Below are 17,805 nucleotides of genomic sequence, written 5' to 3'. Positions count from 1 at the left end.
TTAATGCGGCAGCGGGTACAAAAATTGGTGTGATTAATGTGGTGTTTTAGTAATCGGGTACTATGAGAACACAGTTTCAAATGTCAACAATTGTTATCTTCATCCCAGCCTATATGCGTCCCGCTGCTGGGCACAGGTTTCTCACAAAGAGAGACTTAAGAAGTAGATTGCTGGGGTTCACTAATGTTTCGCAACTAACGTTTGGCAACCTGATTCGTTTCGCAACTACTTAATATTTCTGAAACTGTAAATCTTTCAGAATTTTTATAAAACTAACCTAACCTAACCTAAAGAGTTCAACATGATGGCCCTGAAATAAATCCTGAAATTGCGAAATGAAAAGTTGCGTAATGAATCAGGTTGCCAAACATTAGTTGCGAAATGAACGAATACCGGATTGCTGGACAAAATGATTTTATATTAATATCGACTCGATGAGCATTGCAAATGATCGCCAAATTCAATAAATTTATTTATGTCTTCTCCGTTGTGTAGGGTCGAGCGAAACGCGACGCGTCTCTCAACGAACTGCGGCATCACATCATCAACAGCTACATACCGCTTGACAGGCAGTTCATGGTGCTCTTCCCTGAAGGCGGCTTCTTGCATAAGAGGAGAGAAGTCAGCCAGAGGTAAGGTTTCATCATCATACAATATCGCATTGTAGAATAAGGATGCATTTAGCGATTTTCTCATAAATAAAGAGGTTTGAACGGGAGCGAAGCCATGAGCGTAAAGCAAGTCGATTATAATGCGTCGAAATGCTGACTCAGATTTGAAAAGTATTATATGCTAATAAATAAGCAATGTCTTTTAATTTTCGTGAAACCGGCCCTATCATATATGGATGAGGGCACTTATCAGTATCAATACCGATACCTGGAATACGTAGGCCATTATTGCTACTTCACATCTAACTGATGAGCTTATTGTTATTAGAGCGTGCTAAATTGCTTTCCACGCTTTCAGGTTTTATTATAATCATGAAAAAAGTAATCTAATATATTGAAGGGGGCAATTCTTGTCATCATCATTATTATCATCTCAGCCTATATACGTCCCACTGTTGGGCACAGACCTCTCATAATGAGAGGGTTTGGGCCATAATTACCACGCAGACCCAGTGCGGGTTGGGAACTCCACACACTTCAGACGCAATTCTTGTATATTTATATATTTATCCTGGCGATCTCGAAAACAGCTTTCATGATTTTTAATGTGATTGGCTATAAAGGGGTGAGAGCAATCGTTCTAGATTTATCGCTGCTAAAGTTTTAGCCGGAGCAAAGCACAGTGGCTCTTTCTTTGTCGGTATTTTGTATTAATACAGGTCCTTGTTAAACACTGCCTGCTAGTAATGATCGAAAGTGCAATTTTTTCACTTACAGGCAAGAGTGCCATTGTCGATATAATTTCAAATCAATCTTCTTGTTCTGTGCATAGGATAAAAATATGGTGATGTTGTTGTCCCATGATATTTAATTATTTGTGGTGGTGGCGACAGACTTTTTATTTATTTTCAAATCCTTTTTTAAACCTGTGTGGACATGTCAGTGACTATCTGAATTTTTTCACCAGATTTGCGGAGAAGAACAACTTGCCGAAGCTAGAGTATGTGTCGTTGCCTCGTGCAGGCGCCATGAAGGTTATCATGGAAGAGATTGGACCAGACAGGGAGCCCGGTGCTAGTACATCCAACAATGCAAAGAAAGGTAACAAAAGCACACATGTATCACATTGTTAGCTCTATATCAATAGAATTTTCTTAAATATGACATGAAAAATATTGACGTTGTGTTACAAGTAATACGCCGGGAAGTATCGCGCTGCAGGCGCTGCGGCTCGCCCGCCTGCGCGCGGTCACCAGCAGCCTGCAAAGAGATTTCATACAAATTTCCCGCCCTATTTTCCTACCGTCTTTTGTTTCAACGCTCGCTGCGGCACCGCAGCCGCCGCGCCAGCAGCCACACAACACGGTGACGAGACCAGCGTCCCGCCAGCTTCATTTCTTGTTTTTTATTTTATTTCATGTCATGTTTGAGAAAAGCACTATACAAGCCTCGGCCGGAACGCGGGGTTGCCGGCCTCGCATCCCTATCCTACTTCCCGGCTTCTACAGTAATATACTATTAACACACTGTAATAACATCTTTCCAGACGGCAACTTCAACCAAAATAATGTAGCGAAACACCTCAAGACTAGCGACCATCTCCAATGGGTGCTCGATGTTACCATAGCGTACCCCGACCGGGTGCCATTGCATCTCCAGGACGTCGTGTGCGGCATTCGACCACCTTGTGACATCCGTATCCACTACAGGATCTATCCCATCACTGAGGTAGGTTTTCGGAACATCATACCAAATATAGTTCGTTCGTTTATTTGTCGCTCATTGTGGCGTTCTAAGGAGGAAGCCTTGTTCTGATGATGATGTGGTATCAGATATCAGCCTGAGAAACGATTTATTAAATATTGTTAAATAATTACAAAGAAGTATTTATACAAAAGAGATCCAACCTGCAAATAATTAATTATAAGTACTTAAATTTAAACTTTGATGCAACATAATGTAGATCCAAAACTGAAATTATTAGTTTGTAGACTGGATCTTTTTTGCGTAACTACATTATTATTTGAATACATTTGAATAATCAACTGATTATTTTTAATTAATCACAGGTACCATCAGACGATGAAGGTATGACACAATGGCTTTACGACAGATTCATAGAGAAGGATAAGATGCTCGAAGAATATTACAGAACTGGAGAATTCCCTACGAAAAGCAACACCCTGCCCACCGTAAGGCCTGTGAGACAGGATAATCTACGGTATTTCATACTACATTCTTTCTTCATTGCCTCTACCTATGTACAGTATAGGATGTTCCAAGCATTTTTAGGTATCTTGTGGTAAATGTAGAAACTGTTTCACCTCTGATTGTGCTTTACTGTATTTTAGCGTGCACTGTTGAGTGAGACATTTTTAGCATGAAGATACAATTCTAAAGCAGTTCCTCGACTGGATATGCTAAAAGACATTTTGCGACCAGGGAATTTATTTGTTTTTCGGCACGTATGTTTGTGAACTTTGGAAATTTGTGTTTGTTTAGTTATCATTTAGTTTTGAGTAATAGTCAAATGTTACTCCATAATAGTTGTTTTTAAATTGTACGTTAAAAATAAACTGGGGATGCTTTCACTTAAATCTTACAATATTACTGTGCGTTCTATAGATTCCTAGGAGGAAGTGATGCAGATAATATTCACAGGTTCTTGTGTTACTTTTATAGTTTGTGTCTGCAAAATAATTATCATTGTTCTTGTAACTATTTGTAATAATACAGTTTCTTCTCCAGATAATTAAAATTTATTGCATGAAGTTCAATTATACTTTAAAACTTACATCTTGGATCAGAATATATCTAACGGTTTGAAATATCTATATTTTCTTTGTTCCAAAATTTACCAAATTTATTATTAATGTAGAATTTATATCAAAAACGGCAGAGTATAATAATTCTAAAATTGATCGATGCGTATATGGTTGATGTTTTTTTTTCAGAAGGTATTTCATACCTGTTTTTTGGCGTTTTCGACCTATTGAGTGTTTTTTTACAAGGTTATCAGCAGAAAATAGTTAAACTATGATAATTTACCTACTGAGGAATATTTTTATGTACGGTAACATTTTAATTATTATTCATAGTAACACTCAATGGTTGAAACACGCGTATCACGTGTGGCGGACGGAAGTACATCTTATTTTAATTCTTAGTTAAGTTCTTATGTAAGTGAGTGCGTTCGTTTTATTTGTTATTTTTTTTTTAGTTTAACGTCCTCGCAACGTTACCTCGTATAGAAATTGACCAGATATAGAAGACTGTCATGTTATAGAATTGAAATAAAAAAAAAGTGTTACACCAGTGCTATGACTACGTTGAACACGGCAAATGCAAGGACGTGCCCCATGCGTCACGTTTTAAACGCGTACCGTATCCATCGCTGTTCGAAAAACGCTGACTCACTGTAAAGTCAGTAACGTGACACGTGCATTACTTTATTGGTGCTTGCCCAAAATACGCATTTGTTTACAATGAGTCAGCATTTTTTGAGCAGCGGTGTGGACGGTACGCGATTAAAATGTGTCGCATGAATGAGGCACGTGCCCTGCATTTACTGTACGTCAACGCGTTTTGAACAACGGCATGGTCGATCCTTATATACTTTAAAAGAGAGAGGTAAATGTAGTTAACATGATGGACTTCATAGTACCAGTCAGGATTTAGTTAGTTTATGCCATGGGCATATTTCACTTTTACTTGGCCCAAGTGCTGACGACGGATTCTTGTCCCTATCTTATTGAAAAGAGACGATTTGTTCGCAGCTACGGCAACATAGTGAGAGTGTATAGTTTATACTGATTTAATCAAAGTGTGCTGTGACATACAAGTCAATATGTTAGTGAACTCCTTAGCATAAGTCTTGCGCTTTACGCTGAACCAAATTCAAACAAACGTAGGCGATAAAAATTTAATGTTTTGAATGCTTGAAGGATCGTCCACATTATTACTCTAAATATGCTGACGCGCCACAAACGCGAGGATGTGCTTCACGTTTTTAACGCGTACTGAAATAAGCGCTCAAAAAACGCTGACGCGTTAACCCAGTGACGTGATCCATGCATGCTTAAGTAAAATACGCATTGATTTTCTGTGCGTCAATGTTTTTGAGCTTTGGTGTGAACGGTACGCAATAAAAACATGACACGCCCTTCCGTTTCTGGTGTGTCAGCGTATTTTGAGCTTCGGAGTGGTCGATCCTAAAAATTTTTGTCACCAACGTTTCATCGAAATCCTGTATGACAATAAGAATTACAAAATATCTCTATCCCTGTCACAAAATATAACGCGTTTCACTTTCGATTCTAATATTTGAGTAATCAGAATTCTCACGCTTTTTCGAATTTTGAATTTGAAATCGAGTTTTTATACAAAGGATTCTCGGTGTCGATTCGTGTTGGGAATTGTCAATAAGAGCCGATTCGGAACGGGCGTTTGCGAAATAAAATATCACAGCTCAGATCGTTTGTTGGCCTTTCTTTTAATCATTCTAACACGGTTAGATTTTTTAGGTCCACGACGGAAAAAAGGAATAATAGTTTTAAGAAGTTTTTGAACAATTTACAGAAGACTATTAATAACCCCTATCGCAGTGACCCTGCTCACTAACCAACTGTAAATTTTATCTGAGTACCCTGCTTTGAAATGATACCAATATACACAAAATAAGTGTATACCCTTCTACGGGTCCGTCGTGGATATAAATATAGTCATCCTAGGTCCAATTAGAAAACTCACAATTATCTATTTGATTTGATATTTGTTTTAAAGTCCTTGATAATATTTGTCAATCATTGGTGTCATGCTCAGATATTTTAAAGCATCTTGAAAGCCTCAGTGTATTAAAAAATTGTGATCACCAAAGGTGTTTTGCATCATGCAGTACTAAGATGCAATTTCCTTGACTTTGACAAATTATGACGTCACCGCGTTGAAATAAGTTATGAATATAAATATTACAAACTTTTTAGGCCAGGGAAGGATTGAAAAATGTATTATTTCAAATAATCAGCTCTTTGTCCTCTTTCACATTCGGTTCAACACAAAAGTAATATTTATGACGTTTTTTTGTTTAATTACTTCTACCAAACGCCTTTTCCGAATAGCATCTACTTACTTACTCCCTCCATGTCTAAATTAGATATAAGTCACCATTAAAATAAGAATAATTAATGTAAATCACATTATCTTTTATGTAAACGATAATATGTTCCTGTAACTTTGTCCTTCACAATGGATCGTTTAGTGTCAATTTTAAAATACATTATTTAACTGCATACTTACATTACCGTGTAAATTAGTGTAATATTTATATTTGTATTCGTCCGTGATTATGTACAAGTAATTAAGGTAGTAAAAGTCTATGAATACGAATTCTAACCGGTTTGTTAAAAACAGGTAGGGTAAACGTACGAGGGCTCGTCACTTGTCCAATCAATAGTTGGCTTCTTCAATCTTATGTCATTAACAATAGAGATGACAGCCGAAGCAGCAATTAAGTGTCGTAAACATCAATATACCAGCGCATTTAGAACTTAAAGTTCCTTAAGAGACTTACAAGAGAGTCACAAAAAGATCTTGTCTTTATAAGAATGACTTACCAGTTATTATACAGCTCAAGCTGTGTAAAATCATTATTAAGGAATCCGCGTTAGCTTATGGTGTTTTAATAAAATATTAAAACTACTATAACACTTTAAGTATTGTGGGATACCGCAAGCTAGTTTTATCGTCAAAGCTGTATACAGGCTGTATTTTGCATGTAATCACTTACTTATTACAGCTCTAAGTGTTATAATAGTCTAATTTGACACTTATTTTTTTACAAGAGTATATGCCAACTCCGTTATAAAACTAATTTTTATCGCGTAATTTTACACTCTCACAAAACTAAAAAAATAAATGACAGCTATAGTACAGCTTTACCCCCTTATTCATAAAACTTAACAAGCCTATGTTAACTAACAAATGCTTTGTCCCTTTCTAACAAATACAAATGTCGAAGTGACAGATAAGGACAAACGAATTTTAGCGGCATTTTAACTAAAATAGGTTTGATTGTCGTTTATGAATAAGGGGGTAAGTCTGTATTACTGACCTACCTACCTACTTCGCTACAGCAGGGTGTCGTCTATTGGGCATTAGCGTCTCGAGCACTCGGACGTTTACCTTACCTAGACAACAAATCTTAAATTTTCATTTTCTTCTTAGCTGGACACAAGGCATTCGTACACAATGATTTTTTAAAACCACCCGAAACGATCTAACATAAATATGTACAAATTTATTCACAATCATTTCTTGTTTAATAATCTAATCTAATGAGGATTTCTTGATAGACGAAACATCGCTAGATGGCGTTAGTATGGAGGGGTCCATTTGACGGGTAACACTTTCCCGGCCCGGATAATACCGACATGGAGAAACCGACCCTGTTTTTTGTGTACACGCCCACAGAAACTGACATGAGCTTCTATGGGCGTGTACACGAATAACAGGGCCGCTATTTCCATGTCGGTATTATCTGGGCCGGGAAAGAGTGTCACCCCGTTTGACGTTACAGTCTTGTTTGTGATTGGTTCATTTAGTTATTCAACCAATCATAGACTTGACGCAAATACCTGTCAAAGTTGTTAAACAGATGGCGCGATAGTAGCGCCTTCTAGCTCGTCAAAGAAGCCCTCAGTTAATGACAGTTAAGATAGTTAAGTCTTTTATTGTGGTAAAAATGCCAAAAGATTTTGCCGTAAGTGCCTAGCTTATTATACTGGTTATATCGAGGGCTTATCAAAATTGTACATTGTAACGTGTAAATACACTAAATAAGTAAATGTTTAATGTGTAGTTATAAGTTTACCTTTAAAATTAAGCCATAAAATGCTGCTGGACTAACCTTTGGCTGACAGTTTTTTCTGAATGACTACTCATTCTTGTACTTTCATTTGAGTCCGTAATACTACTGGGTATTAGAAATAGACACAGTAGATTTTGTATGGATTTAGATATAAATAATTTTGAATTCTACCTTTATAGCGAGAAGCAATAGATATAAACATTTCACAACAAGTTCCTTTCATCCAAATGTGTGCCTTTTTATAACGAACTGCTACCGGTAGATATCATTTAACTACATCACATATAAAATTATCAATTCCAACCCATTTTCTAATACAGTGTAGTCCGTTTAGTACGACTTCGCATTTAACAACCAACCGTTTTTAGCGACGTAATATAGGCATATGTTTGTTTTAATATGAGCCACCCTGAAAGTACATCCGTTCGTTTAGTACGGCGTCCGGTTAGTACGACGTAATATCACCGGTCCCTTGGCCGTCGTTATAACCGGATTCTACTGTATATGCCTGTAATTGGTTTTCATGGTGTACAATTTCAAATTCTCAAGCTTCAAAACTATGCATAATCTAAGTAAAGTTAACGATAACACGGTATCGTGAGTTACAGCATTTTTGCTTAGCCCATTCAATATTGTCACATATTTTGTTATTGACAACAATCTATAGTTACTGATTGATTCAGGCGTTATTAACTATAGCATTGTACCTTGTAACACTCTAACAACGTCCGCTGTTGTGTTTGTGCTAAGGTAAAAGTTTTTAGTTCAATAATTTAATTAGTTTCATTAGTTAAAATGAACGTATTATGAATGTAATACTTATTCACAAAATATCACGAAATTACTTGATAATATAGAAAAGTGATAAAAATAAGTTCCTTTTAATAATGTTGATATGTGAATAATAAATATCGAATTATCTCACGTAAACTTCATACGTGACAAGAACTTTTGCCATCGATTCTTGTTCAGAGAAATAAGAAAAACTTTTTATGTCTCACTCAGTTTTTCATTAAGTATTGTGCACACTTAAGGAACGTTTAACAAAGTAGGTAATACATTTATCAATTTAGAATAGTGTTTCACAAGCGTTTAACCAAATATGTTAAACTATATTTATTACGACTAAGTTTGATTTATTTAAACCGCATACTGCTTAAAAATTGACAAACAAATAACGGTGTCTTAATAATTGTTATGGCATCAAGACAGCATCAACTTATTTTGACATTAAAACTTATAACAACTTACCATATTTTTAACTTTTTCTGCAGCAAAATAAAGTGACAATCTGCTGTAACTGATACTTACGCTTTGAGAATAAGTTAAAACAGCGAAATTAATTCCTTTAATTTTTATGTTTTCTCAGGCAATATTTATATTATATGCTAAGTAAAGTTTATTTTGTTATTTTTGAGACAAAATTAATGACAGTCAATAATAGCACCATTCGCGGAAGAAATATGCAAGTAAGTTCTTAGTACTTACGTCGTTCTTACACGTATGGTGCGGTTTTTTAACTGTATTTTACTTCGTAGATAAAAAGGACTTAGCTTATTTTCCAGCAGATACTTAAACGTTTCAGTTTAGTGTCTATGTAAACTGCATCATGTCATGGCCGTGAATCCTAAAAGACGAAAATGGAAGTGTTTTATGTGATTATTTTTAAGTTATGTTTAATGTAAGGCTAGGGTCTAAAAAATACAGCAATATCGATGAGGTTACACTAAAAAAACTGTATTATGACGCGGACATCGGAAAGTTACAACATTTTATGTTGAATATTGTTAACTTATCTATCGCGAGTTTACAGCATGCTTTTATTCCTCTTTTTTTCTCTTAACAAGAAAGGGCGTAAGTTATACCGTAATAAATTGCAACAGCTAATGAATGAAGTTTTCAGTGAGTTGGCGCTGGCATCGTGAGGTCCGTTTTGACAACTTAGTAATTTTGTCACGTTTGGGATTAGTATCTATAACTAAATGAGTCAATAATCGCAAAAAATACTTTAACGTCAAATGGACCACACAATACCAACCGTTGCCATCTAGCAATACATATTTCACGTATCGAAAACCTTCACAGTTATCACGTTTTGTATAGTAAACTTTCGTTTATATAAGATCCTAATACTTATTTAGTTTTTCCTTAGTTATGTTTTAAACCTATTTATTTTTGCGCCGTTTTCCTAAAAAAAATGTTATAAAAGTAACATTTGCGCATTAGAATTGAGCACTGGTGAGTATAAACAATAAAATTAAATGTCGTGCAAATTTTGATCGCCTTGACTAATCACTTTCGCGTTGTGACATTGCTGACACCTTAAGCTCTTAACTGTGCGACGAGCGAAATTCAAACCTGTCAAGTAATTTGACACGACCGAGGAAAGTTACACAATTGTGACATTTTGTTAGAAAACGGAACACTTTGGCGGCACTTGTGCCCTTACTGTTACAATTTTTAAGCTCTGAAATACAAAAAAAGTATGTAGTTCAGCTTAAAAATTTGTAAATCCCTTAGTACTTTGGCGAAAAAATACAATTGGACAGTTTTAAATTAGTGACAGTGACAAAGTTAGCTGACTATATGGTGCCGCAAAGTTATCGGAACTGGAACTAATGTCGCAATCATAGTTAGCAGCAAAATTAAGATTGTTAAGCCCACAGGGTCAGATAAGTTTGTGTCACTTTAAACAATTGTCAATTTGTTATTTTTTTTTACTTGATTGTGTATTTTAAGATGACAGTTATAAAAATGGCAAACAAGTTAAGTTCTATGAATACCTTACTTTTTTTGTACCTAGGTATTTCAAAATGAGTTAACCTTTAACTGATGCAGTGAAGTCAATCAGTCTGCAAGCCTTTAGGTTGATGTTAAATGTTGTTATTTTTTTAGTTCACTAAGTTTTTCTTTTGTTAATTAGGAACTATTAATTTGTGATGCTTCTACGTATGTGTGATTTTATGTTTAAGAAATAACTTTTTGCTGCTCAGATTTGATTTTCTTTTAGGCATTGTCTTTTATGTCTTTTTGTAATTCGTTTCCGAAATTCACGGAGTGACAGGGAAAAGTTTATGTATGAGTGAGATAGAATATTAACATAACTGAGCACATCTAGCTAATCTTAACTATGTGTGTTTGTGTTAATGTACAAAACATGAGATTTAATTTCCTTAGTCAACGTGAATTTTATTTGTTGGCCATAGAAGTTTTTTTTTTATATTATATAAGACTCTTAAATTTTGTATGTACTAAGCGGAGTCTACAAACTTCAATTAAAATATTATCTTTCACAAAAAATAAAAGAAAATCTTCAATATATGTGTGTAGGTTCTGTCATCCTAGAAAAAGGAGAATGAGATCCATTGTCATCTATGTACCTTACGGCACACTAGCTGTTTGGAACAAAGCGCGCGGCGCATCAATCATCAAATATTATTTTGACATAGCCCCTGTCACGGACGTCAACAAATTATAGTGAAAGGTTCACAAATCCGCGCTGTGAACAAATTTTGTGCGCCGTTTTGATATAAGAAACATGCAATCTAGTACATAGTGTCAATGATGAGATCCAAATTATGTCAAAATTATTTTAAACAAAATTTACTTTTTTATATATTTAAATAGTTATTTATGTTCGCGCATTCATTCCCAAAGTTTAAAATCCCATAAAAATTAAAAAAAGGAAAAACTTGATTCACGTTAAAGATTTCACTCTGTAGGTACTTTTTTTTCATAACATATATCTTTATCATTAAAAGTAAATTTTGCTTAAAATGTCAAAAATTTGTACCTACTCAATCTAAGAACCTATTACTGCCTGTTTGTATTTTGGTACTAGTGATTGTGATGTACCTAACTCCACATTATTTTAACATCGATTCCTTGGCACTTTGAATTATCATTCCTATGAATTTAACTTTTATTTTTTTATTTAAGTGCCAACATCATTTGTGTTAATAAAAGCCTCACATTCATCATTTTTTTATATGACAACGCGACACAAACGTGTGTGTGTGTAAGCTATGTGAGGTAATGTATATGTTTACGTACACTTTATACGTGTCAGCTTGCTTGATTTTGCTGTAAATATGTCATATGGCGGTGTTCCACAATTGTCAACAAATAAAGCACGTTATTGGCATTTGATTGTTTAATTTATTCAGTTTGCCTACTAACCTAACCTAACGCGCAGATAAATATACCGATTATTAATTTTAAATGCGTATTGAAGCTTATTTTGCCTCGTTAATTCGCAAAAAAATGTTTAAAAAAAATTATGGCATACCTGTCTGATTTCTTTGGAAACCATTATAATTTAAAATAGCACCCTAAGCTTATTCATATATAAGCCCAAAGTCTTGGAATCCCGGTTCCATGATCAAATCAGCTCGAAAAATGATTGCATTGATTGACAAGTTTCGCGGTATACTACCAGATGTAGGTAGGTATAACTACCAAAATAAGAAGTGGGTAAAAATCAATTTCAAAGATTCCGTTACATACGATTACAACAACTATAGCTAACAAAAATGCAGTATATTAGAGACTAACTTTGTTCTGCGGCTTTGCTCCCTAGCTACAAAGTTAAAGCAAGGGCGAGTAAAATTGAAATAACCACAAAAAAGTAAACCTGTCCGTCACCTTCCTTTCATACTCCATGGGCAGTTCCCCTTCAGGGTTCCCCTGTTCCTAATTGAATGTGTGTGACGCGATGTGTTGAGACGGACAGGGTTCCGTAATCAAAAAGGTTCTTTTTTTCATGTCACCAAGATTTCTCACCACTAAATATGGGTTACAAAATTTAAGATATTTAGGGGCTGTTTCACCATCCATTGATTAGCGTTAACCGACGGTTAAATGTGATGCCGTCTCCGTCTACTCGAACAAAACAAATAGAGACGGCATCACACCTAATCGCCAGTTAACACTAATCAATGGATGGCGAAACAGCCCCTTAGACTCTTGTGTGTAGGTGGGATAATCAACTATTTTACCCACACTTTGGGCGTCTCCTGCGTTACCAAAATTGTCTCTGGGGTTAACAAAAAATCGTACTTCCAACAAGATATTTCACGGTTTAATAGGTTGAACTTATGTAGGATGGCATGTATTCATGTACACCATCTATTAAATTACAGGAAAAACATGTTTACTTACAAAAATCTGCCATTGGTTGAAAAATATCGCGGACAGGTTAGTGTGGGTACAAAAGTTGATTGGCTTTGACAATTTTTTTTTAACCCCCGACGCAAAAAGAGGGGTGTTATAAGTTGGACCGCTATGCCTGTCTGTCTGTAGCACCGTAGCTCTTAAACGGGTGGACAGATTTGAATGCAGTTTTTTTATTTGAAATCAGGTTTTCTAGCGATGGAGACATGTTTCATCAAAATCGGTTTAGCCGTTTTTGAGATATTGACTTTATAACTTTGAAGTGACAAAGTCGGGGGCTTTCCAACTTTTTGTTACTTACACTTAGACATTTGGGTCATATTTATATTTTTTAAATAACTAAATGAGCCAATCACAACAAGGTTGTAACCTTAAACGGACCTCTCGTTAGTAACGCCAGTTAGGGACATTTCACCTGTCAGGAAACCCTCATTGCGTAAGGAATAGAAAAAATAACCTAACCATAAAAAATTCATTTTTAATACAAGCTTTTTTTTGCTCACTGTACTTGCATTGTCACCCAAACTACATTTTGCATACCAAATTTGAAGTCGATGCTAACCGTTGAAGAGTTCCATCCTGCGGAGACGATCCTGGCTGGACTACCAGGATGTCACTACTAGATTATTGTATTGTCACGCAATTTACATAAGTATTTCAAATTTCAAGTCAATCTGACTACTGGAAGTTGGTCAAATTTAACTTGCAAGTGTTGCAGTTTAAATTGCAACAGACAGACAGACAGACAACGGGGCAGGTGAAACTAAATGAAAGCTTGTAAAAACGACTTGCAAATTTGTAATTTAAAACAGTATCGATCAATTCGTCGCGTTTGATTTTTTTTTAAGACGCGAGGAATATCAATCAAAAGGGATTTTTGGACGGAACCCTCAGGACTTTGATAATAAGTAGCTAATATCCCAATATTTTCCTGTCACTCGGTTAACATGATTATGCACGCGGATCCATATGTCTCGGGGTGTTCAAAGGGTAGGAACCCTTATGGCTTCTCCAGAAACAAAGGGTTGTGCCTAAGTCTACCTAATTTTTAACTTTCACCAATACCCTGTGTAAGTATAAAGTGTACTGCATTAAAATGTTACTGAAACCTACTGCCGAATGGCCGGAAAAAATTATGAGAAATATTACTCGTATAACTTCAAAATTTATGCTACCTAGATACGCACTCAATTTACATACTATACGAGACACACACATAATATGGAAATAGCAAGATAAATTAAACCTTATGTCAAAGTCAAAGTCAAAGTCAAATATCTTTATTCAATTTAGGCTACAACAAGCACTTATGAATGTCAAAAAAATCTACCACCGGTTCGGAAAAACCTTGCTGAGGAAGAATCCGGCAAGAAACTCAACGAGGTATATATATTTTTTTTAAAACAGATTTACAATATTATTAAATGGCATGTATACATCACAAGTATTTAACAACTTTATTTTAAAATAATTACTGTATTGATAAGGTTGGGAAAGGAAGCACCCGCATCGCTCCACGCAGTATTCTCTCACGCTACCTACAGTGAGCAATTTTTGACACCCCCGACGTATATTAAGTTTATATTATACTAGCTAGCTTTTTCCTGTGGGTATGCTTGGAATTTCTCGAGGGGCTACACGTTTCCATAAACTTGTCTAGTGTCTTTCCATTGTAGGAACTTATAGAATAAGTTTGTGTGAAAAGGTTCCATTTTGACACACCCTTTTTGCTACCGGTAGGAACAGTCGAACCAAATGCCATGTTGACATCTCATGCTTTTTTCAAGGAAATCATAGTGAAATTGTTTATTAAAAGGACCCTGGGTCATTCATTTTGTTCGACTGTACATGAAACTATTTGAAGTGGGTGAACTCAATTTGATCACTAAAATTTATTTTAATATTCACAATAAAAGGTATATTAGGTACAATAAAATTAAATAAGCTAAAACTATAATAAATCTAAAAACGGACCCTGCGGCATGGTACCTAATATGCTGGCAGCATTTCCCCGCTGGATCGCAAGACTGATGCGTTGAGCGAGGAAACTGCCAGCTCTTCGGTCTCCTGTGGTATCTCTGAGTCTCTTTGATAGATCTTTGAAGAGGCTCAGAGCGCCAGGGCCCCACGGACCAAGGGTCTCGACGCCGAAAGGTACAAAATCATATTCGTCACCGAGACCACTGTATTTTCCTGCTTTGGCAGTTTCTGCCATTTCTGCTGCTGCTGCTGCCCTTATTGATGTTCGGTGGAGATGAGACGGGGCCAGTGTGTCAACACAAATTGCATCCCACACTAGCACACGACCAATACTTCACGGAATCAGAGACATAAATCACTAAAATTAAAAGAGAAAACGGTTTACGAATCCTACTAATATTATAAATGCGAAAGTTTGAGTGTATGTGTGTGTGTATGTTTGTTACTACTTACGCTAAAATGGCTGGACAGGGCTGGACGGATTTAGATGAAATTTGGTACCTATGTAGATAGCTGGACATCTGGATTAACACGTTAGGTTACTTTTTATCACGATAGTCCCACGCGATAGGGAAAAAAACTCGAAATAACAACCGCTGGCTAGAGTCATGAAATTTGGTATGTAGGTAGCTGCACGTCTGGAATAACCATAGGCCACTTTTGATACCAATATTCACATGAGACAGGGATAAAATTAATCTTGAAATTTCAACCGCTGGGTTTTATTCTTGAAATTTGGACAGTTGTTTTTAAACACAACCTCAATGAAGACCACGATATAGGTACATTTTGGGAACTCCCAGAGGAATTTTATAAAATCCGGAATTTCAATTGTACAATACAATACAAAGACTATTGTGCATCAGACATAGTAAGCGATACAGAAAACAAATTATTAAATTACAAGGTGAGCAATAGGCGGCCTTATCGCTTAAGAGCGACCAGATCGAATAGTTTACGCGTGCGAAGCCGCGGTCTCTAGTTTCAATACTACATTTGTTCCAATCGTTTATTTGACTTTTGACAGCTCGAGTACTAATTAAAATAGTGATGCGCTGATGCGTTACTGATTCGATTTCTTTTAACAATCGATTTTATTCTTGAAGAAGTGTTAATCGATTTAACACATTCATATTTTATTTTTGCTCAACAGTACTATTATTACATTCTGTGCTTATACATACATGTAGGTGCCACCAGAGTTGAGATTTTGAACTTCACTCATGTACTTCATTCATTATCCTTTTATGCAATCCATTCTTTATGTATATATTATGTATAACTGTGTACCTAATCATTCACTTCAACTCTCGTGGCGCTAACTTTTTAAATGAGCAATTTTGGTTTGTTTATTTAAATCTCCACAAAAATTCTATGGACAGGTACCTTGCAATGTTGAAAAACAAATAATGTAATATTGATTATGTTTATTGTGTAATGTGTAAATTATGGAATATATTGTGAAGTTTAATCAGAAAATATAACGCTTAGAGACTGCTTGTTGAATTTATATATTTCAGATGTCAATAACATTTGTTCTAATGACTGAAAAACGATATATATTTTTTTAATTTTAAGGGTTATTTTTTTCTTATCAGTCTTTTTGCTTCGGGGTTTTATATAATTATATAACTTAGCTAAGCTAGATTAGATTAGCTAGATTACAGAATAACGCCTGTATGAATGCTTACAGCACAAGTTTACGTACGTGTTTTTGTTAACACGTTCGGTCCCGGCAACGATCCACCAAGCTCTTACGATATGCCTACGCATATCCCACAGCATTTATTATGTACTCGTATTACTGTAGCCGCTATAACGACAAATAGGTAGTAAAAACAGAAAAAAAATATCAAAAGGGGCTCCCAGACAACAAACACAAACGTAATAATGGCAACTGGTAGACGCTTGAAATATTCACAGTCTCTAGTTGTATTATCACTAACATAAATAATTAAAAAGGCATAAGGTCTTTACTAATAGACAAACGGTCAGCGACACGTGGCCTTATAAGGATTTCCCTCTACAAGATACAGAATAGCACAAAGTGGAAAAACTGCTTATGCTAACGCCCGGTTCACATTATTCCAGTAAAATCGTGCATGGAGCGATACATTGCGGGGTCACAATACAAACGAGTTCCATAAGATCGATCGAGCTGCGCAGTGGCATGCTACTAGAACGGTTTCACTGGAATAATGTGAACCGGACAAAGCTGAACACAAAAAATTAGGCGCAAATGTCGGTGACCTTCATGGTTACGTCAGCGAGATAGTAATAATGCGTAATTTGAACACACGGCCGAGAGACCCGGTAGCTTAGCGGTTAGAGCACCCGTCTGTGTTACAGTAGAGGAGGTCGGAGGTTCGATTCCTTCACGGGTCATCCTTTTTGTATTTAATTTCGAAAATATTTTACGTATTGTTTTACAGCTTTTGTTTAATTAGGTACATTATTTGTCTGTACTACAGTATGGTTGGTTGGAGATGCCACTCGATTTTTTTTAAAGTTTTACTAGAAAAGACTGAAGCTAAAAATTGATTCGAATTTGTGCATATTCATCGTTCATAACATAATATTTGTAGTGCCACGAGAGTTATAGTGAATGATTACACACAGCTACAAAAAGAAGTACTCAATACTCAATATTTTATTGCTTTTCCACAATGTATGGTTACAGATGTTACAAAGAGATTATGTGATCATCATGGACCCTGTTGGGCACAGCAATATTTATACAAGAGGGCAGCTTTTATATAATTAATAAATTTTATCTTATAGCCAAATATTACAATCACAATTAAACTTACTTTTATGACATTCTTAATCATTAATATTACATCATGTCCCTTTTATCTATTAGGATTAATTAACATTATGTTAAATTAATTATCTATCATCAGGTATTCATTTATTGAGTAGTAGCATTTTTCTATCATGAAGAATAGGTATTTTAAAACCATTAGGGGTTTGCTAAGACGATTTTCGGTTCAGTGATTTTTTTGCCAAATATTCACTTGAAAGTGCAAATTTTCATTAAAATCGAGTGTCCCCCCCTCTAAAATCTAAACCGGTGGGTGGAAAAATTTGAAACAATTCAGGATGGTAGTAAGTATATTAAACTATCAAGGAAAACTATAACGGCTAAGTTTGCTTGAGAATTATTAGTAGTTTATG

General features: G+C 35.6%; 1 protein-coding gene across 1 annotated transcript in view; it reads left to right on the top strand.

The window, feature by feature from the left end:
* The window catches only part of PlexA (plexin A), a 457,831-nt gene extending 446,211 nt beyond the window's left edge, over positions 1–11,620 (top strand). The window contains exons 5-8 of the mRNA XM_074090336.1: positions 496–632; positions 1,579–1,712; positions 2,158–2,339; positions 2,681–11,620. Coding sequence (XP_073946437.1) covers positions 496–632; positions 1,579–1,712; positions 2,158–2,339; positions 2,681–2,917 — 690 coding nt within the window. The 3' untranslated portion in view covers positions 2,918–11,620. The remainder of the gene's footprint in view (positions 1–495; positions 633–1,578; positions 1,713–2,157; positions 2,340–2,680) is intronic.
* Positions 11,621–17,805: the final 6,185 nt, after the last annotated feature.

Source organism: Choristoneura fumiferana, chromosome 7 (assembly GCF_025370935.1).
Source record: "Choristoneura fumiferana chromosome 7, NRCan_CFum_1, whole genome shotgun sequence".
Taxonomy (NCBI): Eukaryota; Metazoa; Arthropoda; class Insecta; order Lepidoptera; family Tortricidae; genus Choristoneura; species Choristoneura fumiferana.
The sequence above is the reverse complement of the archived record's forward strand: the minus strand, read 5'-3'. Positions and strand labels throughout refer to the sequence as shown.